This window comes from Ptychodera flava, chromosome 13 (assembly GCF_041260155.1).
Source record: "Ptychodera flava strain L36383 chromosome 13, AS_Pfla_20210202, whole genome shotgun sequence".
In the NCBI taxonomy this organism is placed as follows: Eukaryota; Metazoa; Hemichordata; class Enteropneusta; family Ptychoderidae; genus Ptychodera; species Ptychodera flava.
In genome coordinates, this window is record NC_091940.1 from 684,418 (window position 1) to 709,722 (window position 25,305).

A 25,305-nucleotide genomic window follows, 5' to 3' on the forward strand; every position below is an offset into this window, starting at 1 on the left:
GACTTTTTATGAGTCGCTGAGTGCTTTTGAATTAGACTCCTGTGAACCACACAGTAAAGACCAGCTTTTGAAAGATCAATGTACATGTACAATGTACTTTTGTACAAAATACCATGTTCTGTAATGATGTTACTTCATGCTCAGCTTTTTTGCTCACGTGTTTACACACGTGAGCATATGTCGCAGCGATGTCTGTCTGTCTGTCTGTCTGTCTGTCTGTCTGTTGGTCCGATATCTCGGCCTGCGGCCTCGGCATTTTATCGTTGGGTTGGACTTTATATACCAGAAGAGCCCTCGTACTCGGGCTTTATCCTATACATAATGTACCACATGTACAGTGTGATGGCAAATAACTGGTTGTGTTACGAAGATCTATTTATTTATTCATTTATTTATTTGCTGCATCCCTTTTAGATCAGGGGCTCACTAAATAAAACATTAGGAGCTGCAAAACACTGATCAAAAATAAATTTCAAGTACAGAGAGAAAAAAAAAAAACAAAAAACAAAAAAAAAACCCAAAACACAGCAACAATAGTGACAACATCACTGTTCGCTCCCATATAGTTATCAAAACAAGTCAACAATTGTATGAAACATGGACATACATATACAGACAGACTGACATACACAGACTGGCACAGAGTGATGACATTGGCCCCCAGTGTGCCTTGGCCAGTGGAGAGTGATAAAGATAAAACAAACGGCTTAATGTAATGATAAAATAGTTAAGTATAGGCCTACAGGCACTGAGAGTGAATATGTTACAGCAATTTGATTAGTTTCTTTTCCTTTTCTACTTCTGTGATAATCTTTAAGACAATCAATCTGCAAGGCAGTTTATTTTATGTATTGACAAATATCCAATTTGGAACCATTCCACTCCAATTTGGAACCATTCCATTCCAATTTGGAACCATTCCAAAATGGAATGGTTCCATTCCATTCCAGGTATTATCACATGCCAGACTGAAATACATAACATGCAACCACTGTTTACACTTTGCCCATACACCAGATACATGGAGAAATTTCAACATACAATCATCAACTCAGAAACCCTACAGGGAAAAGTAAACATTGTTTTCTTCCAGAACAGCTGGTGCATCCACATCTTGAACAACTTACAAACTTAACCAAATACACAAGGATGCCACAAGAGATAAAGTTAAACTGTGGTGAACTGACTATTCCTTTCAAATCCTTACCTAACTTGACATCTTAAACTAAAATACACTGCATGGTTAATTACGCACAAAAATACATATGGGTGGACCATTTGATAAGGGATGGTGTCTGGAAGATCGATGAGGTACATTGTCTTTTTTATCCGATCCATTGTACATTCTTTTTTCCCCACTCTCCCACCTTTTCTTTTTGTCAAACCTTCTCTGGCTGAATTTTTTTATTGGCATTTGTTTGGAATTTTTTCAAAATCTGCCAGGATTTTTTTACCGCATTTCAACACCAAATAAAGTTTGCCATATCAAACGCTTACTAAATCACCACATTATATACTCTTAGTTCCAGTAGGTATAAAATTACCAAAAAAAATCTTAAAAATACAAAATGAAAGATATCCCAGTAAACCTGACAGTTTCGCAAAGTTGCCCCAAAAATTCAAAATTCCGGATTTCAACTTAATTTCAATATATCTTATTAACAAAAACCCTAAGAACCGGTTTACTAAATATCAAAGCAATCAGACAAGTAAATTTTGAGAAACAAATTTTTTGACCAAAGATGAGAAAAATTGCCCCCCAAAATACAAAAATGCAGATTTCATCCTAATTTTAAATATATCTAATTAACATAAACCCTAGGAACCTGCACACTACATATCAAAGCTACCAGATCAGAAGTTTTAGGAGAAAAATTTTTTGACCAAAAAAGGCAAACATTGCCCCCAAAATAAAAAAAAATGCCAGTTTCAACATACCTTCAATACATTATATTGAGATTAATCTTAGATTACCAACTATCAAAGTATACCAACTATCAAAACTATCAAATCAGTAGTTTTTGGATAAAAAAAAATTATCAAAAATTGGGAAAATTGCCCCAAAATTACAAATATGACAATATCAATACAATTTGTACACGCATGACTGAGGTCTTCCTGAGGAACATGAATATTAAGTTTCATAGCAATCAGACGAGTGATTTCAGAGAACAAGATTTTTTGACTAAAAACGGAAAAAATACCCTAACAAGCGACCTAGCGGCCGATATAGCTCCGCTGTGTTTATGTAGAGAATAACTATTTTTGACACATGTTGATGAAGAAGGTGGAACTCTTTGATAACTCAATGCAGAGGCCAGAAAAAAGTGGCTAAAATAAGCTGCAAAAATACAAAATTGAAGATTTCATCATACTTTGAATATATCACATCCGATCATCCCTAAGAACATGTCAACCCAAGCTATCTGATGAGTAGTTTTTTGAGAATCAAATATTCTGACCAAAAATGGCAACAATTGCCCCCAAAAATAAAAATTGCAGATTTCATCATAATTTCAAAATATCACACTTACTTCATATATAGAAACCTGTATACCAAATTTCAAAGCTGTTAGACCAGTACTTTTTGAGAAACGCATTTTTTGACCAAAAATGGGAAAAATTGCCCCAAAAATTCAAAATTGCAGATGTCATCATTATTTCAATAAATATCATTTAGTTCATCTATGGAAACCTGTAAACGAATTTCAAAGCTATCAGATAAGTAGTTTTGGAAATACACATTTTTTGACCAAAAATGGCAAAAATTGCCCCAAAATTACAAAATTGCAGATTTCATCATTATTTCCATGAATATCATTTAGTGTATCTGTAGAAAACCTCTATACCAAATTTCAAAGCTATCAGATGAGTAGTTTTGGAAATACACATTTTTTGACCAAAAATGGCAAAAATTGCCCCAAAAATACTAAATTACAGATTTCATCAGAAATGCAATATATATTACTTAGTTCATCTATAGAAACCTGTATACCAAATTTCAAAACTATCAGACCAGTACTTTTTGAGAATACATTTTTTGACCAAAAATGGCAAAAATTACCTTAAAAATGCAAATTTGCATATTTCTGCACAATTTGAACAAATCTGAAATAGATCATCCCTAGGGACATATGTACCAAATATAAAAGCTATCTGACCAGTAGTTTTGAAGAAGTAGATTTTTAAAGATTTTTTTACCAAAAATGACAAAAATTGCCTTAAGAAATACAAATATGCAAATTTCACCACCATTTGAACAAATCTGATTTAAGTCACCCTAAGCAAACTGCATATCAAATTTCAAAGCAATCGGACGAGTGATTTCAGAGAAGAAGATTTTTCTACCAAAAACACCAAAAAATGCCCCAAAAATACAAATATGCAAATTTCACCATGATTTGAACAAACTGAAGTGAGGTCACCCCAAGTGAACTGCATATAAAATTTCAAAGCAATTGGACTTGTGGTTTCAGAGGAGAAGGCAATTGTTGACGGACGACGACGGACGCCGGACGACGACGACGGACGACGACGGATAATCAACCTATTTGATAAGCTCCGCGTCGCTGACAGCAGAGCTTAAAATACAAACATGCAAATTTCATCCCAATTTTTGCACACATACTTTAGAATATCTAAAGAAATCTGCATACCAAGTTTCAACCAAATCTGACCAATGCTTACTGAGTTTTAGCCATTTGCACGATTTTTCCTTTTTTCCCCTCATTTGCATATTTTTGGCACTGACATGTTCATTTGAACAAATTCACATCTCCACCCCTAGATGCACCTGTACACCAAATACTAAGACAGTAGGTGCTACAATTTAGGAGTTTTTGATGTGGACGGACATACATACATACATACATACATACATACATACATACATACATACAGACGACATTTTTCCACCTTATACGAATACCTCCCATTTGCATATATACATATGCATATATGGGAGCTAACTAGAATGCTAACAGCTGGTTCAAAAAATTCCTCTCTTGTCTATAGCTTCGACTAAGAATTGTTGAAAAATAATATCAATTTTGTAGCTTAATTCAGGGTTGTAGTTTTCAGTTGAATCTCCTAAATACAAACAAATCAACCCTTTTCTTTCAATGAAATCTTTATATAAATTCATTTCTTTGTCATTCAAGAGAATTTCTTCTGTCCTAGCAATTAATTTATTTCTTTCAGTTGAGAAGTGTTGACATTTAAACAAGAAGTGATCTAATGTCTCATCTTCTTTACCACAACATGGACAGGTATAATCATCCTCTCCATTTTCCCATCGTGTCGTTTCACATTTAAACCCCAGAGTACATGACCTTGCTTTGAACTTTAATTGGGCACCTTTGAATTCATTCATAGTTTTCAAATATGATTCACATTTTAATTTCTTTTTAAATTTTTGGTAATGAGCTAAGGTGGATTTTTTGGTTGTGTTGTCTCTCCCTGTCTTTTCATCATCATCTAAAATGATTTCTTTAATGCTTTTATCTGTGAGGTTGTGGATAGTTGTGATATTTAAATTCGTTTGTATAGCGCTGACAGATTTTGGCCAGTTCCAAGACAACTTCTCATTCTGCCCTGCCTGTGAATTAATTAAACATATGTGATTAAAAATTTGTTTGGTCCATCTGGAGTTGACCACATCATGTAATCTTTTGTAATATTTCAGTTTCATGATATTTAGTTTACTTCTCATCAAGACTCTCTCAAGGTCACCAAGTACTGCTTCATTAGCAGTGTGTCTGTAGGCCTTTAAAATAAATTTGCCAACCAAGTGGTGCATTCGCTCAAGACTTTCTAAGTCTGTTGTGCTGAGAACGAGTAGTTCCCCAGCATACTCAATTGATGGACGCATTATGTGATTCCACAAGGAAAAGCCATAATCAATTCTATTTATATCTCCACGGTTACCAAGAATTGCCTTCATCAGAGGAAATAAATTATCAAATTTTTCAGAGATTTTCACAGAATGAGTGTGGTCAGATAGGTTGCGAGATATCCAGTAGCCAAGGTACTTATATTCAGTTGCCTCTTTTATCTTCAACTCCCCAATCATCCACTCTTTCTGTTTATCAACTTTCTTATTTACTATTAGAATATTAGATTTTTCTTCATTGATTAACATTTTCCATAATTTACAATATCTATTTGCAATACATACATGTAACATGGAATTCATTTGTTTTTCATTTGGCGCTAATAGAACTACATCATCAGCAAAGAGGCCACAGATAAGTTCAGAATCAATACTGACACCAAGAAATGATTCATTTAATAATTTCTTGAATTCATTGATGTATATTGCAAATAGAATTGGTGCTAACACGCATCCCTGTCTGAGACCTTCATTTTGATCAAAATAATCAGTGTCAATATCACCAAAAGAGACTTTGCTTTGAATGTGATCATATGTGTGTTTTATCACACGCCAGAGCTTCCCTTTGATCCCCGGATTATTCCATAGTGCATACCAAAGTCCCTCTCTCCAAACACTGTCATATGCTTTTTTGAAATCTAAAAAAGCCATGAATGTATGTTTATTGTTGTGTTTGCGAATGGAAGCTATTCCCTTTAGGATGAAAATTTGATCAGCTGTTTGTCTATTCTTTCTGAACCCTCCTTGAACTTCACCTAGGGTGTTACTATTTTCAACTATATTTGTTACTTCTTTCTCAATTATTCTGTTATATATTTTACCAATTACTGAACTCAATGGAATTCCTCTATAGTTATTCAGATTCCTTGAGTCACCCTTTTTGTATAATGGTATAATAATATTTCTTCCCCAGTCTCTTGGCACAACCTCTAAATTGATGCATAAATTAAACAGTTTTGTGAAGGAATCAATTATAACTTCTCCGCCCCCTTTAATGATTTCATGGGTTATTTCATCAGGACCACAAGCCTTATTATTTATTAGATTTACGATAATATTACTGATATTTTCTCTAGAAATCTGTATTTTATCCATATTTTTTGCTGAGTCTTTCTCAAAAATATCCACAGTCTCAATTACTTTCGATTCAAAGGACTTAGATTCTTGGTACAATTTATCATTTTGATCTAAATTTTGTTGGTTCCGTTCACCTAGATGTTGCCAATAGTTAACCAAAACTCTTTTAACTTTGTCTTTATCAAGTATAAGATTTGATTCTTGGTCAAGAACTACAGTTGTGTATGATCTTTGTTTTGTTCCTCTCAGCAATGACCATTACTTGCGATTAGATTTACCCCCTGATTTTGCAACATCCACACACTGTTTTACTTTAAATTCAATTTGTTTCTTTTGGATTAATTTTTGAGCATTCTGTTTGTATTTAATTTACGATTTTTCCCAATCCATTTGAACGCTCTTAAATTTGGCTTTTCATTATTTTTTAAGAATGTTTCTGTCCCTCCAAAAATCTGTATATTTAGTTCCTTAAATAAATGGCCAAGCTCATGTTGTTTTGATTAAGACCTCTGAAGTTGACATAGCCAATTTGAAGATTTGTTAAGACAAATAGCTTGTGTGTTCTGTTTTTGCGTATCACCTTGTTTTTGCACTTTTGATGTTGGTGACCTTGGCTAGGATCATCACAATATGGTAAAATAAAATCGTTATTTTGAGTCTTGGAATCTCTCACTTGTTCAATGATTTCATCTGATAGTGTCCTGGTACATGTGTTCACGATCTTGTCCTCTGTATTTACATTTGATTGCTCAATAAAATTAATTAAAGAGGTACAGTCTTTACTGTCACTGTTTTGTTTGGCTTCTAGTTCGGCACTCTTTTCCTGGCCAAGACATTAATAGCTTTGGTTATATTTTATATGGCACATTTTAGCTTTGTGTCCTGGAGACCCACAGTTGTAGCATTTACCATGGCAACAGACGCGTTGTGTTTGGCCTGGTTCTCCACAGTTAAAGCATCCCTGAAGTACTGGATTCTGACAGCATTCATTTGGTGTATGTCCACTTCTGTTACATTTATTGCAGGATTTGTATCTGGATTGATTCACTTGAGGTTGTCGTCTGTGGTGATGAACATAGCTTTCTGGAGCATTCACTCTCTGACCTTGCAAGATTGATGATGAGAATCTTGAGAGATTTCTGAGAAGCTTCACAATACCTCTGTTGTTGAGATGAACGTTATCATAATAGAGGGTATTGTCGACTTTGCCTTCTCTTGATAAGAATGTGGCATAATTATCGATGAATATGGAAGCCACACAGATTAGCTGTTGGTTGAGAAAGCCAACATCACAGTTCTTCTTATCTCTTCTTGGACATATGCCAGAGACCTGGAAGACCTGGACCTGGAAGTAAAATAATCGCATTCCAATCCATAATCCAATACACTAGGTCAGAATTCGTAGGACAATAGTTGTAAACATAGACACAAAACAGCACAGAACAGACAGTAAATAGACGGTACACAAACAAAGTAAAAGTCATGAAAGAAAGATGACCTCTGACCAAAAGACCAAGAAGCGAATTTGTCAGGTGTTTTGCAAGAATAGATTGCACCGTTCATCGTGTTTGTTACGTTTTCTTTTCAATTTTTAGAAAGATTATTGCCTTATCGTCTATAAAAAAGGGTAAAAGAAGCGATCTGTGCATATTTCACCCAGCGATCATCCTGCTTTTAGGAGGCAATTTTCTGCCGCCTGAAGCCTAGCCACTTCGATCAATTGACAAAACTTGTAGCTTTGGCTGGCGAAACCAAATTTCGTGTCAAAATATATATTCGCAAGCATGGAGAATTGTTTTGATAGAATTTTCGCCGCATTCAATTATTCATTTATCGCATTTTGCAAGTGTTGCGAGCGTTAATTAGCGTGAACACTGAGAGTATGATACTAATTATGCAAGCCAAACCCCCGAAGTTAAGCTTTACCCCTGTGGGGAGCTTACAAAGGTGTGAAATACTTACTTCCCGTAATCAGTGTTATAAGGTACAATGCCGGGCAAACTTCGGAAAGCTGAAAAAAGTCTACTGGAGAGGGTTTGGGGACGTGCCCACATTGCATTTTCATTTTGCCATATTTAATAATTGTGCATGGTAAACGAAAAAAGAAATAAACATAACTATTCTATAGACCATCAACTGTATTTCTGTGATTTTGCAACATGGGCTTTTCACCAGACCTTTAAGCCAATTCTTAATATGCATATATAACGAACTTTCCTAATTAGGGATATATGTCTGAAGTCGCTAGACCAAAGTTGATGATACTTGCTACATATATTGAAGATAATATGATACAATATTCTTGAAAATAATCAAGCATTTTTTACTTCATTCAACTCCCAATTTGCATATTAAACTTTTGAAATAAGGGATTTATATTTGAATTGACTTGAGCAAAATAAATGAAACTTGCTATGTACACCAAAAATACTATGATATAACATTATCGAAAGTCATTAATTAGTTTTACTTCAGCCAATTCCTTATTTGGATATGTAAGAAACATGTCTAATTCGGGATATTTATCTGAATTGACTCGCCCAAAGTTGATGAATCCTGCTAAATATATTTAAGATACTGTAATACAACGTTATTGAAAGTCTTCAAGCATTTTTACTTCCCCCAATTTCTAATTTGCATATTTGAAAAACTGTCTTAATTAGGGAGATTTATCTGTATTGACTAGCTATGACTAGCTATGTACATTAAAAATACTATGATACAACGTTATTGAAAGTCATTTAACATTTTTATTTCAGCCAATTCCTAATTTGCATATTTAATGAGAACATTTCAGTCAATTCCTAATTTGCATATTTAATGAACTTTCCTAATATATAGCTTGAAGGACTTGACCAAAGGCAATATTAGGTGGTAATACAATGACAGTACTCATTAATTATTTTTATTTCAGCTAGTACATATTTTAATACTTAATGACCTTTAGAATTAATCTGTAGTGAATATTGTTCATTATGTTGATCAAAACACTTTCAATAAAGTTGCAAACATGCGGCAAAGGTTCAAATTGAATGCAATATATAATGGACATATGAGCATTTTCAGTTCATATCTGGTTCCATGTAGGAACTAGCAGATTTACAAACTTTTAACTGCTGTTTTTGACAGCTATGCATAATTTTAATGATCAAGACTTCTGGGAAAAATTTAATGGATGTATTTTTTCCTTAGCCCCCCCCCCCCAAAAAAAAGATTGGAGTATATTTTTATCTTGCCCCTAATTTTTCTCAGGGAAAATTTGTGCCCCCTCCCCCTCCTTAAAATCCTCCAGGCCCCCTGGACGTTAATTGTGGACACTCCCTAATGTAAAAGCTCATCCTATAACTGCTTTCCAACTATATAGTATTGTTTATTTTGGATGGGTATGGTAAAGTATCAAAATAGTTGTTGCACACATCTTGATGTTTTAGTTAGTCCCCACTGACACTGTCCGGGGGGACTTGGGTTTGGTCATGTCCGTGCATGTGTCCGTCCGTCCGTTCACGCAGATATCTCAGAGATGCCTGGAGCGATTTTATTCAAACTTGGTACAAGGATTACTTCATATGTCATACAAATGCACGTTGATTTGTTTTCTGATATGATCCAATATGGCCGCCAGGCGGCCATTTTATTACGATTATTTCATGTACAGCACCATAACTCAGACATGTTTCAACCGATTTCATTCAAAGTTGGTACAAGGACATTGACCAATGTCATAGATATGCGCGTCAATTTGTTTTGTGATACGATCCAATATGGCTGCCAGGCGGCCATTTTGTAATGATTTTTTCATGTACAGAGCTATAACTCAGGCATATCTCAACCAATTTTATTCAAACTTGGTACAAGGACATTGACCTATGTCATACATATGCACGTTGATTTGTTTTGTGATACGATTTAATATGGCCGCCAGGCGGCCATTTTATTATGATTTTTTCATGTACTGAGTGCCATAACTCAGACATGTTTCAACCGATTTTATTCAAAGCAAATAAGGTCTGCAACTAAGGTAATGGGGGTCAACTTAAAAAAAATGCATATCAACTTCTGTAACAATGGGACAAGCACATCCTGCATACATTGCGCATGTCAAAAAAAATCAGCCAGAGAAGGCTTTACAAAAAGAAAAGATGGGAGAGTGGAGAAAAAATAATATACAAAGTATCAGGTAAAAAAAGCATCTCATCAATCTTCTACACCCCTGTCCCCCTAGATATCAAATTGTCCACCCATTGGTATTGATTGTGTTTATATAAAGAGCTACAATGGCCAAATGACAGGAAATGTGAAGTAGGTGAGCTATTTACAACCTTGGGGATTTTTTAAATGCTATCATGAAGTGCTGTCATTTGAATGTAAACAGCACTCAAGTTGGTTACAGATGGTGACATATGCCTTCCACTGTAGGGGGTGGTTATGACATCTGGAAATATCCTGGATCTTTAATTCTTATCAATTCTTATAAGTATCTTTCACTAAAAGTTGCAAAAAATTGGTCTGCAATGAAAAAAATTAACCTTAGCTTTGTTTTCTAAATCAAATTTCGCTACAAATTGATACTAAATATGGCAAAATTATGTTCTCAGACTTTGAAACTGTCTCACAACATATCCTTGGTAGGTATTAGGTCATTTAAGGTTACAGACTGAGAAAATTACCTATATTATACAAATTTGGGGGTTTCCCAACACTTTGAGCAAAAGATTTATCTAACTAATAACATTCTTTGGGATGTTGATACCAAATTACAAAGCTATCAGGCAAGTAGTTTTTGAGAACAAGTTTTCATGACCAAAAATGACAAAATTGTCTTAAAAATATGTTTTCTTTAATGAAAAACAAAATTGTATTAAAAATACAAATTTGCATGTTTCGGGACGATTTCCACAAATTCAACTATTGTCATCACTTGGTATTTGTACATCAAATATAAAAGCTGTCTGTCCAGCGGTTTTAAAGAAAATAAATTTTCATGATTTTTTGACCAAAATGACAAAAATTGCCCCAAAACGGTAGTTTTTCAAATTCTGTCGTAATTTCAATAAAAAATTGGAAGGGTAATACCTTGCAAATATTTAACCAAAATTTGAGAGCAATTGGCCCAGTTGTTTCAGAGAAAAAGAATTTTTACTTAAAAAAAGAAAAATAAACCAAAAAATTCAACAAAAATACAAAATTCAAGATATCTTCAAGATATACATAGAACTGTATGAGGTCCACGGAAGGTACTTGCACACTAATTTTCAAAGCAATCAAAATAGTGTTTCTTGAGTTATTAATTTCTCACTATTTTCACATTTTTAAAGCTCATTTGCATAATTTTGGCAATGCAAACTTCATTTGAACAAAATCCCATCTATAGCCCAGGATGCATCCACACACAAATTTACCAAGCTAAAAAGTGCAGCGGTTGGTGAGTTTTTGTTGTTGATGGACATTCTATACGTTCATTCATACATACATACATACAGGTACAGATGGACATTCTATACGTTCATTCATACATACATACATACAGGTACAGATGCTACCGACTTCAACCTATATACTCTAACCTCACATTGATATTCCAAATGTGACCTAAAAACCTAAAAAACTGTGTATGTTCTGGTTTTTTCCTTACTTTTTTATTCATGTTTCAAAACAGATTAAAAAAAATTGGAGCATATAGACAGTCGCTCTACAGTCGGAGTTGTTATAACGAATTGTATCCTTCAATGTAATGTAATATATATACATTGTATACATTTTGTGTATATATATATATATATATATATATATATATATATATATATATATATATATATATATAAGTTTATGTGTGTGTGTGTGTGTGTGTGTGTGTGTGTGTACATGTGTCTTGTTGTCCTTTCTTAGCCTTTCACAAAATTTTCTTGTGAATTTGCACTCGTCAAGTTCACACTCATGATCACCGAAGTAACACATTTCTCGGAAACTTGAATTTGACCCCTCACCCCCTTCCTATTGATCGCGTTCGCAAAGTCAAGCTTCCTCTGACGAAGTGAAAACACACTTAAGGAATACTCTTAGAACGCAAGGAAAATATTTTTGCAAACATTTATGTTTTGGACATATTTTCTGATATTTTCGAAGAAAGAAGGAAAAACCCTGAATTGTTTTCCAAGCAGGGATGAATGCGTAATACGCGTGCGTATAGATTTGGCGCCGTGTTGCTGTGTTACTGTGAGTTGGCTCCACGGGCTTGAGTCCGGTTCCACTTTGGCGGTAGTTGCACAAGGTCAGTGTTTTACATGTTTTCCGGTGCAAGCAGGTTAATATCGTCAATATCCAGACGAATTGTTGATCACTTATATCCCGAAATTACATGCATATACACTGAAGAGTTCGTGTAAATTTGCTTGTCAACACCGGGCTTCTTTGTTGGCTGGGCTGATATTGATTCTCTGACTGTCCTAAGGACGCAACATGTACACCCTAGGTCACCTCGGTGGCACCGAGATTTAATTTGTGGTTTTCTTCAGAGGCTTGAAACGGATTTCACTCAATACTGTCCAAAGGTTTTCAGGACGAAGTCAAGTGATAGTTATTCTCAATGTACTGTCATGATATGTTTTCACAAATTTTCCTGGAAGCTTGAGTACTGTACATTGGCGCCAAAGCCTTCTTCGTAGCCGGGTTTCAAATTTGACTGACAACCGAGTCTGATACGCATGGGTTTCACGCAGAGAAATGGGAGATTGGGCTGTTTTAGTATTTTTGTTCGTTTCCATTGCTTTTAGGTCTATCGGACAAGTATTGCCCTCATAACAAGTAACCATGTCAAGGAAAAGGTAGGTTGCACAGTACTTGGCCTGCAGGGCTCAACTTTTTGCAAATGACTGTTTCAAGTACGCGATTGAGGTTTGAAGAGACGTCGATCGCACTCCGCAACTTAGCCTTAATTTGTCATATTTCTCCCAGTGATCGTCTGGCGAAGAAGGCCAAGGAAAGCGACCGAAGAGAGAGTAAGAAGAGGAAGGCCAGCACCTCCCCAGAAGTTGAGGTAGGACCGAAGCGTCAATTCAATGACTGTATACAGTATATATTGTAGCTAGCTACACCGTACACCAGTTACCTACCATTCATGTACTTCGCCGGCCCACTCTGGGCCTCGTTTACACTGTAGGTAGGTTCGATTTTCATTCATTCATGTTGGGGCAGATCGACCAGCTGGGCTGAAGGGTCATCTTGTTTAACTTGTGTCTTCCTTGTAACTTTATCGTAGGAATCGCGGAAAATGAACGTTCTACGCAGGAGGAGACAATTTCAAATTCAGGTATGATCATTTTTATAATGGCAATTTGTAATCGTTTCGTAGTTTTTACCGATTCGTCTTTTGTTTATATCTATGTAGTTCGCGCCATGTCATGTCCCGCCAAATAAATGACCGCGAAATCTACACAGCCCTAAAGTTTCTGTTTTCTTACTGAAAACTTCGGACGGCGAACTTCCGTCAGGCTTGTTGCGTTTTGGTAACATTAGGGACTTTTCCTTGTCATTTGAAAATTGTAGGGATTCTCGTTGACATTTAATTTACAGTAATCGACAAACGGCCTTATGAATATTCAACAGAGCAGCTGAAATGCCATTGGGGACACTTCAGAGACAACGTACCGCATACCAGTTGAAGGTCTGCAGTAGTACAATCCTGGTGTGTAACTGTTGTTGCTAAATTGCAGCAGTGACACTGCAACTTTAAGAGGTGTTATTATTACAATAGTAATACAGTTATAAGGTCTGTTGCTACTTTGAAGTTACCAATTCAATTACATATCACTGATTTTAAATTCATGTAGCAACATGTCACAGGCAACAAGTTCTATATGTATTGATTTTCATTCATGTAATTAACAAGCTTTTTCAAAATAGTTGATGTGAAACAGCATAATCAAAGCAAGATCAAATGATGTTGTTACAGGGCAGGGTCAAACTTTCTTGTCTTTACTTCTTTTAGTTTTACCTAGAATTCTGTTGTTTGTGAAATCTTTCACTGTACTGTCAGATTTTCATGTTACTACATGCCGGCAAAGTACACACAGATATGGTTGTTGAGCAAGGTTTTTTTAGCTCCCATGTGGCCTTATTTATATGTACCAGTGGAAGCTGTTCTTATAGGTTAACTAGTAAAAAAATTTCCTGTCTTCATGTATGTATGTATGTATGTCCACATCAAAAACTTCTAAACTGCAGCACCCACCATTTAAGTATTTGGTGTACAGGTGCACCCAGGGGTGGAGATGTGAATTTGTTCAAATGAACATGTCGGTGTCAAAATATGCAAATGAGGGGGAAAGGGAAAATCCTACAAATTGCTAAAACTCCGTAATCATAAGTCAGAATGGGTTGAAACTTGGTATGCAGGTTCCTTTAGCTATTCTTAGAGTTGCGGTGAAATTTCCATGTTGGGTGTTATCAGATAATTTTCTGCTCAAAGTGTTTGGAAACCCCCAAATTTGTATATTTTAGGTAATTTTCTCAGTTTGTGACCTTAAATGACCTACAGCGACCCAGGATATGTTATAAGACAGCCTAAGGCTGTGAATCTAATTTTGTCATATTTGGTATCAGTGTGTAGGAAAATTTGGTCCAGTAAACAAAGCTGAGGTGAATTTTTTCATTGTGGACCAATTTTTGCAACTTTTTCTGTGTAACACACAGGAACTGATGAGAAATTTGGATCCAAGATAATTCCAGCTGTCGTAATCACCCCACAGTGGAAGGCATTTCACTGTCTGTAACCAACTTAAGGTAGCGGTAAAGGCTAGAGCGTCAGATATAAACTTCAATAAAACTATTAAAACATGAAAGAAGTCAACATTCTCTGTGGAATAAAAAAAACTAGACATTTGGGGTCATAAGCATTGCAGAGTTATAGCCCATTGAAACTTCTGAAAAACTGACCAAATAAGAGGAAGTTGGGGAGTCCTTAGTGTATTAACTATGGTAGAGGTCCCCTAGCTTTTAAAAAAATGTTTGAAAAGGGAAAGTCATTTTTTACTGTTTTTTAGGAAAGTTTGACAAGGCAGTGCTTGCATTCAGAATGCGTGACTGCTATTATAAATGCATTTTTAGATTCTTTGAGTGTCAAAGAGGTGTCAAAAGTGAGATTAACCAAAAGACTGCTCTTTGACTTCAAAGAGGGGTGCAAATATGGCTTGTTTTCAACATTTTGACAAAAACAGTTTTCCTACATAATTTTATACCAATTAATCCAACCTTTGAATGAGATATGGACATGGAATTTTTACAGCCTATTAACAAGGTTACAGATAAGATTTGTACGGCATAATTTTCCTGTATTTGAAGTACTTTTTGAAAAATCACATTTTGAAATTTGAAAGAATTTTTAATAATTTTTTGATATGTAAACCCATGTAAAATCATAAAAACAAATTTTATTTACAAATCCTGCCGTACAAATCTTACAATTAATAGTGTCAACATATTTATAACTAATTTGGTAATATTAATTTATTATTAAATTCAAAGATGTAAAAAAATATGAAAAATTAAATTTTAATATTGATTGGTGTCATATTTCAAAATCATGGCTACAAACATACAATTTTTATATTCTTTGGAGAAAGTATTAACTAAGGGAGTTATCCTGAAAATTTGAACTAAATATCTTGATTCAAACACTTGAAACTTGACATTAACTCTGAGAAAAGAATTGGTGCAAAAATAGCCTTTACCGCTACCTTAAGTGCTATTTACGTTAGAATGATAGCACGCATAGCATTAATTAAAAAATTCCTAAGGTTGTAAATACATTTCCTGCCATCTGGCGTTATGTAATACCAAGGGGTGGAACATTTGATACTCAGGAGGGGGTAGGGTCCAGAAGATTGATGAGGCAGCAATACTTTTTTACCAGATCCCTTGTACATTTTGTACACACAAACCCGTGATCTGCAGCCATCTTCGCCGCTCGATACACAGTGAAGAATGCCGCGATACCAAAGTTAACTTTACATAAACAGATCTGATCACTCCAAAATCACATATTAAATTAAGATTTATTAAATTAAGATTTAGTGAAAATTCTTTCAAATTTCTTCATCATTAGTGTTTTTGGCCTAGAAAACCAAACCCAACTGACAGACTCAAACTTGAGCTTTCAGAGAGGCTGGTCAACGTGATGCTCCGTGGTGACGCCATTCGAGCCAACGCAATCATACAAACTACAGTGACGGCGCATAATTTTTCATGTTGAAAACAAGTAATTCAGCATTAAGACTACAGATTATCGTTAACTTTTGCCCATATGCTTTATTTGTGACCATCTATTTATTCCTGGTTGTGAAGCAAGGGGTTCCTTCGATCAGAACGTACACCCAGCGTGCAACGCACGCGAGAACATTGTAAGCTTAGTGTTTAGTTTGCTATAGTAGGAGATTGCCAACGGTCACATGTCGCGTACGGCCAATCGCCTTGCCGATAAAGTAAATTAAAATGAGTGAAAAAAAAATTGCTTGTCAGGCTATGTGATTAGGAGTACTATGCTTTCGTGCCAAATGTGGGAAATAAACATTACAAGAAGGATGACAGTCTATGTCACATTCTCGGGAAACATTTGTGCGGCAGGAAGCTTCCTGTCTCTACACAATTGTGAACGGTGAAGACGGCGATTCAAAATGGCGACCCGACAATGCGGCGACAAGCTTTCTTTGTTTTCCTTTATCAAAATATGTACAAAATAGGCCTAACACATCTCTTTTTGCAGGATTTGTTTGCTCTGAAAATGCACGGGAACATGGGTCGATTGCACCATTTGTCTCGTGCTCCAAGGAAATGATAGTTCTGTCAAAGTTCGACGTCCAACACAGCTACACTCAGAGTGATACTTTTCAGAAAAGGTAGTGAATTTCGCCCAAAAGCCATTTCATAAATGACGAGCACTACGAATTCTTATACTTTGTTGTGTTTATCCTAAAACTGTTAACACGACAGAAGTGGTACTTAGGGGTCAAGTTGCAAAATTTTTGACCCCGTGTTGAATGTGTAGCAATCAGACTGCTATCGCAGTAATCGAACGTCGTATTTTGAAAATGATCAGGGGCTAAATGTTGATAATTTGAAACTTGAAACCCCCAATTTTCATTTTCGATGTGTTTAAAAAACCGAATGTAAATATTTCGTGATAATTAGTTACGTTTAATAGACTACATAACCATATTTTGACGTGTTTGGCGCTTACCTACCAGACATATGGGCTGTCTCTGTGTGTTGCTTTCAGCACCTTTTATCATATGGTCTGGCTATCTTCTCCAAATTTGTATATATCCTGAAATAGTTTCTACCAAACAAACTATCCAAAACGGGACAGCAGTATCACTTCACTTAATATGAGGTCACATAACTTGTAAAATGCTATTATTACAAAGCAAAGTGGGTCCGACGAACAGCATGTGATTGAATGTCTGAAAACTGAGGTTGTCCAGAAACTGTCACACTGAGTGTACTGTACTGCAGCTACAACATGCAGTGCATTGAATCGAAATACTCAGCCGCGGGATTGCTCCACTTTTTATGAAATAAATGGAACCTTGAAAAGTTCAAACTGAGACGTCTTATTTCATTCAAGGAAATGAAACGCAGCCTCATTTTAAGTCTGTCCCAAGCATTCTATTGCTTTGTCCACTCGCACTTTGTTCTTCAGAGTCAGAATCTGACTCTGATTTGGAATCACCTGTCCCGGATGCCTGGAGTTGCCTATGTGCCTTCAAGCTAATTCCTGTCAAAATCAGTTACTGAATTCTGGTCAACACTGTCCTTGCTGGAAGCAACTTGAAAAATCCCTGCAGCTGGACCGCTGGTGTGGCTTCCTTGCCAGTGTTTACTGGGCGTCTGTGAGCACTGTTTATATAGCTGACTTTGTGGTCTAATTTATGCAAGGACTGCTAAATACACTTTCGTGACAATAGCATGGTACAAATGACGTTAAATGTACCTGTTGGTCAATATGCAAATACCGCTGCCTGGCTCGGGCGCAAAGAGGCCCCCTGATCACCAGGCATGAAAAAGGAGTCAAATTTCACCCTTCACGCGCATCTTTCCGAACTGACACGATATGCAATCCATAGACAGGTACCCTGGCTGAGTTTTTGAAGGGAAAAAATAAAAACTTTTGAAATCATGTCATAGGCCCTTTAAATGACCTATACCAACCAAGGATATGTTTTGAGGCAGTGTTGAAGACTGAACATAATTTTTTTTTCATATTTGGTATCAATTTATAGTTAATTTGATCCAGAAAACAAAGAATATGAGCACACTGACCTTGACAGTATTTTTTAAACTTGGTGAGAAAATATTTCATATTTTTGGTTTTCTCATATCAATGAAATTTTACTCTTCTTGGGTTTCAGAATTCATGGATACCTATTTCAGAAAGCACTGGCTTTCCCACCTGCAGTCTTATACCAACTGATTTGAGTTCACATGAATCAGAACTGCTTGCTACACCAGTAGATACTGAAGGACATTCCAAATTTCAGTTTAGAAACCTGTTCCCAATGTCTTCAATGAGGTCATCTCCTCTGCCTATCCTTGACTGGGCTGACTCAAGAGAAGTGTGGGAAGTCATGGTACAACGGGAATGTTTGTATGCAAGAGATGAGACACTATTAGACAGACATCCAAGTTTGCATGCCAAAATGAGATCCATACTTCTGGACTGGTTGATAGAGGTGAGTGTATCTTGTATGTTATAGCAAAGCGTAAAGAGTGATGCACTCACTGTCAAAGAATTGTGAGTTGGAGACTGCTGTATTACACAGTGTTGTGTCCCTGAGCAAGACATTTTACTCCTCATTGCTCCATTGCACAGTACGGTATATTTTCCAGAATGCAACTAGCCTACGCTATGCGCGCAATACAGACATTTCAGGAACGCATTGCGCAGGTATTGTGAGTGTCAGCTTTAGTTTTCATAGCAGCTTATGAGAGCATTGAGTATGGACACGTATCTACTCTAGTTGACGATTGTAATCAGAAAAACTATTTTTGTGTGAAATCTCACTACAAAAAATTGATTTTTTATCTCATATTTGGTATTGATAGAAATTCCAAAAAGAGGCCATATGATGAGTTGGTGGCGTCTGTATGTACAGTATGTATCTGGGTATGTATGTTCGGATGTATGTCCGTCACACACAAAGGCTCCCATACCACCAAAGCTACCATCTCAGTATTTGGTGAACAGGTAGATGCAGGGGTTGAGATGTGACGTTGTTCAAATGAACACGTCAGTGTCAAAAATGTGCAAATGAGGTAAGAAAAGGGAAATTCTGCAAATGTGCAGGAGGAGTGGTGGCATGCCAGAGACTGAAATGCTCCAGTGACCTTGAGTCATTTCCTGTCATTGTTTATGAACCCTTACATATTAACAGACCTGCTCAAACTAAGGGACGGACCATTAGATCTTGGGAGGGGTTGGTCACAATGAAATTGTGAACCTTTTTTTTACAATTGTAAATTTCTAAAAAATTTGTTTTCCAAATGAGAAAAGCTGTGCTAATTTCTTTTTTCTGGGTAAATTTTCAGATTTATAATTTTTTTTAGTTCAGCGTGGTCTGAGGATACAATGTACATCTATATCACTAGCGCAAATAAGATTGCATTCTGTGACTACAACATACATATGGCCTAATGATTGACATTGCTGATACATTTCGTGAATGTTGCAGATCATCTTTTGACAAGCTGAGAAGCTGTTTGCAAAAAATGTGGTGAAATTTCAATATTTGTGTTTGTAGGACAATTTTTGCCCTTTTTTAATCAAAACATCTATTTCTCTGTAGCAGCATGTCCAACTTTTGTCATTCTTGTTTTTCTGGTTTAAATATTTCTTGTTGTTTTTCTGGTTGTACCATGCAGAAATCATTGTCATAACATCAACATAGAATTTTCCTGCTCTGAACAGATAGAAACAACATTTATTGTTAATCTGTGGCACCCATACTGGTATGTATTGTACCAATTCTGATCAAATGTGAGCGACAGCGTATAATTGCGTTATTTTTTTGTGACGTAATCTTGATAACCAAGGCAAGTACTTTAATTAGAATGTAATTAACTCGTGTTTATATTATTATAAGCAGTAGTATCAAGTTGAACAAGCTGATATTGATAGGTTGATTGGCTGTTGGAGGTTAAAAGCTGTAAAAATAAATGTATGTATGTATGCATGTCTATCTGTCTGTCTGTCTGTAGGTATATATGTACCGGTATGTGTGCATGTATGCGTGTATGTATGCATGTATGTTAGTTAGTATGTGCGGATGTATGGCCATTCACATATAAACTCCTAAACCGCAGCACCTACCATCTTAGTATTTGGTGGACAGGTGCACCCAGGGGTGGAGATGTGACTTTGTTGAAATGAACATGTCAAAGTCAAAAATATGCAAATGAGGGGGGAAAAGGAAAAATCCTGCAAATTGCTAAAACTCTGTAACCACTGGCCAGATTTGATTGAAACTTGGTATGCAGGCTTTATAGTGACCAGTGTTCTCCCCAGAAATTTCTGAAACAGGATCGGCTAATTTGCATAACAATAACTATGTAAATTTTATGTTAATTATGTAATACAAATGTCACTTCATAGCATCAGAAAAAATCCCACAATAAAAGGATAAAGTAAGATCTTTCATGCACTTTAAGCACTTCATACATTACATCCATATTTTCATTCAAAGTCCTTCCAGTTCTTTCTAGAATAACATTCAAAATCAGACGTTTTATGTGATCCTCTGTTACTACCGGTACATGTTTGTCTGTAGCCAGATTGCTATTCTGAAACCATGGACGTCTTGCAAAACAGTCACACGGACAAGTTCATATGGGACTGAATATTGCACTTAAGCTTATATTCGGAGTCAGAGGAGCATGCCTGCAGAGAAATATGTTGACTTTAAAACTCAATTCATAATAAAGAGAAACCCGAAAATATTGATACCAGGTATTTTCAAGAAACAAGATTTGAAATTGCATCGACTTGTACTTCGACAAACGTACGAAACTTTGACAACTGCGTAGCGTCGGCCGCGGCCGGGCCGTGCATTGCATTGTGTGGAGCACACTTGAACACACGCGACCTTTGAACCTATACTGTATACCCTAACCGTACGTACATAGCTGCTGTATTCAGATGATCACACGAATGATTATATTAGCTCATGTAGTTCCTTTTTCTTTCATTTCATGGTGCCTTGAATATTGTAAAACGGGTCATGGGTTTTGAAACTGGATCAAGTGCAATTGTTTCATAAAGTAAATCGAACAAATCCATGCCAGTTACGAATGCGTGACACGAGGTGACACACATGGCTTCAACGTCATGTTGACGTACTGCATGCTACGCAGATCTCGAAATGGCTGACTCGGACACGCAACGATCTGAACACGCGGCAGTACCATACATTTTTGCATTTGATTTTTGTCTCAATCAATCGTACGATTTCAGCCACTTCTGATCGAAATCACATTTCCTGACCTTCGGATTCTTACCAGTGCGAGACATTGGTGGCAACGGCAGTTCAACCAGTTGCTTATAGTATATGCTTTGACCATCGAACTACCTCCATGCTTTGACTGAGTGCCCGCTGGCAAAGATGCAACATCGAGCCTTTCGTTGAGTATACTCCATGTCCGTTGTATAAAATGGCCGTTATCTGTACGATCGGCAGCGTAACACATTTCATGCTTTTTGAAAGTTTCATCCGTCTTAGCCGATGTTCATTTGCAATACGGTCGGCCTATTTATTCTCCTCACAGACAAGCGGATAAGCGCGACTTTGGGTGCTTTGCACCCAATAACCCTGCCTCATTGTGTGTAAAACACCTATAGGCTAAAGCACCGACATGAAAGGAGAACGGTCTAACCATTTCACACATTTTGGCGATGGAATAATTATAAACCTTTTAATCATCTGGCACGTCGTGTTATCGCCACATTAGAACCGTTTCACACTTGATACGCTCGCTGAAATAAAAGTGACAAAATCGCCGCCGAGAAACAATAGGTCTTCAGCCACATTTAAAGAGAATCAGCGGACATGAAACAGGGTCGGCATGAAAAATAAAGGATCGGGCGAAAAAATAAAGGATCGGGCGAAAAAAATAAAGGATCGGGGCCGATCCTGTTAAACGGCCTGGGGAGAACACTGGTGACTTAAGTTACATTTCTTCAAATTGTGGTGAAATTTTGAAAGTTGTATTTTTTGGGGCGATTTTCCCGTTTTTGGTCAAAAAATTTCTTTTCTGAAAGCGCTCCTCCCAATGCCTTGAAATCTTGTATGTATGATCCTAGGGTTGGTCTTTGTCAGATTTGTTCAAATTGTAGTGAAATTTTCATATTTGTATCTTTGGGGCAATTTTTCCCATTTTTGTCAAAAAATCATTTTCTCCCGAAGTATTTGTTGGATTGCTTTAAAACATGATAGTCTTGATCCTAGGGTTATTTTCTGTCAGATGTGTAAAAGTCATTATGAGATAGAGCATTTGATATTGCTAGGGTATAAGATTAATTTGGACTTGCAATTGAATTTTCTTAGCAACCTGTAAGAATGCAATGTCATGTGTGGACTACAGTGTTCTCCCCAGGAATATTGTACAAGAGGGCGAAGACGTGGTGCAAAGCACCACAAGCGACCACGTAAGCGGTCGCGGGGGGAGTTCAGGAGGGGGGTGTCGCCCCTCCTGCCATTGGAGCTTTTGAAAAACAGAGATTAAAATGGTGTTATTTGGTGGCACTTGGGGAGTATTTTTTCGTATAAAAAACTCAAAGGAAAAGAAATAAGAGACAGTGTTTCATAACTTTTATTCCAGTTCACTGATTTCAATGAAGATTACATTTTTTGAAAAAGAAAACATAGCGACAGACATACATTTATTCATCGATGTCAAAATTATCACCATAACACCTTAATATGTGTTCTCAGCCTGATACAAGTACACATCCGACCGAGCCTAAAAATAGGTCGTTTTGCTTTGGGAAGGAATACACAAGCGAAATTCTAACCTCCTATAAACACTTCAGAGTACTCTGCTGTCTTTGGTTACCATCAAGCTCCTACTGTCCTAGGCATGTTTACTCAGCTAAGTTGGTTACCTAATGCATGGTCCCTATGGAGGGACTGTGGCTAACGTTATGGCCTGTGCCATGCAAATATGGCTGCCATCAATGAGTTGCACATGGGCTTATGATCTCGGATTACATCACAAACTCACGAGATTTGCAAGATCGATGAGAATTACGTTTGCAGCCTGCATAATCGACGCTCACGCTTGCATTTTGCTTGTAAATCACTGTCAACTTTTTTTCCCCCGTACATTTTATTGTTTTATTTTTCAAAAAAAAAAATCTTTTTCACTTCTGGCAAGGGGGCGCTTGGAATTTACAAGAGGGCGGCACGCCCCTGTTACCTTTTTCAGGGAGAACACTGGACTAGTACTTATTATCTCTGTAAAATGGGAGCACAGTGTCATTGACACTATTTTTTGAGAATGCGCCTGAAGAATTCTTTGGAAAAATGCTTCTTTGAAAGGCAAGGATACAGTATTTCAACAAATTTTGTGGGGTTGCTCATGTTTTTAGTGAGGTGATGAGCTTCAAGTAATCCAAAATACACGTGCAGACAATCCCGTCAGATACTCAGCGTAATAATCTTTACGGCCCTGATACGGGTTTTGCGGACCGAGGTTGTACGGCGGAAGGGCCCGAGCGTGCGAGGGCCCGTACGCCGTATGACCGAGGTCCGCAAAACCCGTATCTGGGACGTAAAGGTTTTATCATATACCTTATTGAACGGTTGTGATATGTTTCAGTATTCATCAATAAAATTTTGTTAAAGTTATGGGTATAAATTAAAGAAAAACATGAGCCACGCAACTTTGCGGATTAATATGTACGATGTTGTCATTTGTTCTGTTGTGGAACGCGTCACGAGCTTGTTCTATGCGAACGCCAATGTCACTACAGAATGAGCACAGATGAGTAGTTGATCCTGCTCGTTAAAATACACTTTCTCGGCAAAACATTGAGAGGAGACTATCAAGCACTTGTTTTAAACCAATTTTGATCGGAATAAGATTTGAACTGTCTACAATTTGCTTCAAAACTACGAGCGAAGCGCATAGAAACGGGTTCGAATCTCGCGCTGACGTGCTTTCGAATGGAATGTACGTGGATAGCAACGCACGTAGCAACGACAACGAAAAAGTTCGAAAAAGCGACGCACACTACCTTATTTGGGCAAAGTGTGCCTGGGCGTGATACGGCTACTTATTACACACCTGTAAGAGCGCCTTTTCCCATAGGTTTACATGGGTACGTGCAGGGTTTTACATCACTTTTAACTTTTGAGAGTCCCTGGGACTCCTGGTGTTAGAAAATGGGAGTCCTACATCAAAATATGGGGGTCCCAATTTATTTCACAAAAATGTTTTATAGTTTATCAATGCCATGGTCTTCACTGTGTTCAATTAGTATTAATTTGCATACACAGAGACAACAAGGTTCCATATTGTACATGGAGGGGTAACTATTGTGCAACACATGCACCAGGGTTTTACATCACTTTTAACTTTTGAGAGTCCCTGGGACTCCTGGTGTTAGAAAATGGGAGTCCTACATCAAAATATGGGGGTCCCAATTTATTTCACAAAAATGTTTTATAGTTTATCAATGCCATGGTCTTCACTGTGTTCAATTAGTATTAATTTGCATACACAGAGACAACAAGGTTCCATATTGTACATGGAGGGGTAACTATTGTGCAACACATGCACACAACTATAGGGCATATTCAACTGACTCTGTATAGTTTGAACCGCCTGTATAACTATAATGAAGAGTTGAAGACAAAAACACATTTCACTAACCTTTTTATCGATTAATTTTGGTGTTTGACCCAACTTACATTAGTTTAATTCACGTACGCGTGTGTAACTATCTGTGGCTTATCGAGTCACGGACTCGTACTACCATACATACTAGTCAATCCGTTCGCCAAGTTTGATCACATTTTTTGACAAGCACGCCACAAAATCCGCCACAAAATGGAAAGAAACCACTAAGTATCGAGAAAAAAGTTTCATGTCCGGTTTATTTCAGTTAAAAAAATGCGTAACACGTAGGAAATGTCTCGCAATGTCAACAGTTCAGAACAACTACATTTCATTTACAAACCGGTCGACTGTTATGGCCGTCTCGCTTCAGGACGGCCGGAGGTCAAATATCAACAGTTTAAAGGGGCTTTTTGGCAGTCAAACGCTTGAAAATTCACAAAATACACTTCAAT

At 36.8% G+C, this 25,305-nt stretch overlaps 1 protein-coding gene across 4 annotated transcripts in view; it reads left to right on the forward strand.

Moving 5' to 3' along the window:
- Positions 1-12,053: 12,053 nt before the first annotated feature.
- LOC139148633 (G1/S-specific cyclin-E-like) overlaps positions 12,054-25,305 on the forward strand; it is a 110,322-nt gene continuing 97,070 nt past the window's right edge. The window contains exons 1-5 of one of the 4 annotated variants that reach the window (XM_070720125.1): positions 12,054-12,236; positions 12,739-12,789; positions 12,920-13,001; positions 13,224-13,274; positions 18,370-18,690. In XM_070720125.1, coding sequence (XP_070576226.1) covers positions 12,776-12,789; positions 12,920-13,001; positions 13,224-13,274; positions 18,370-18,690 — 468 coding nt within the window. In that variant the 5' untranslated portion in view covers positions 12,054-12,236; positions 12,739-12,775. Of the gene's footprint in view, positions 12,237-12,572; positions 12,790-12,919; positions 13,002-13,223; positions 13,275-18,369; positions 18,691-25,305 lie in introns of those variants that run through there. The other 3 variants (XM_070720122.1, XM_070720124.1, XM_070720123.1) reach the window with 3 other exon arrangements.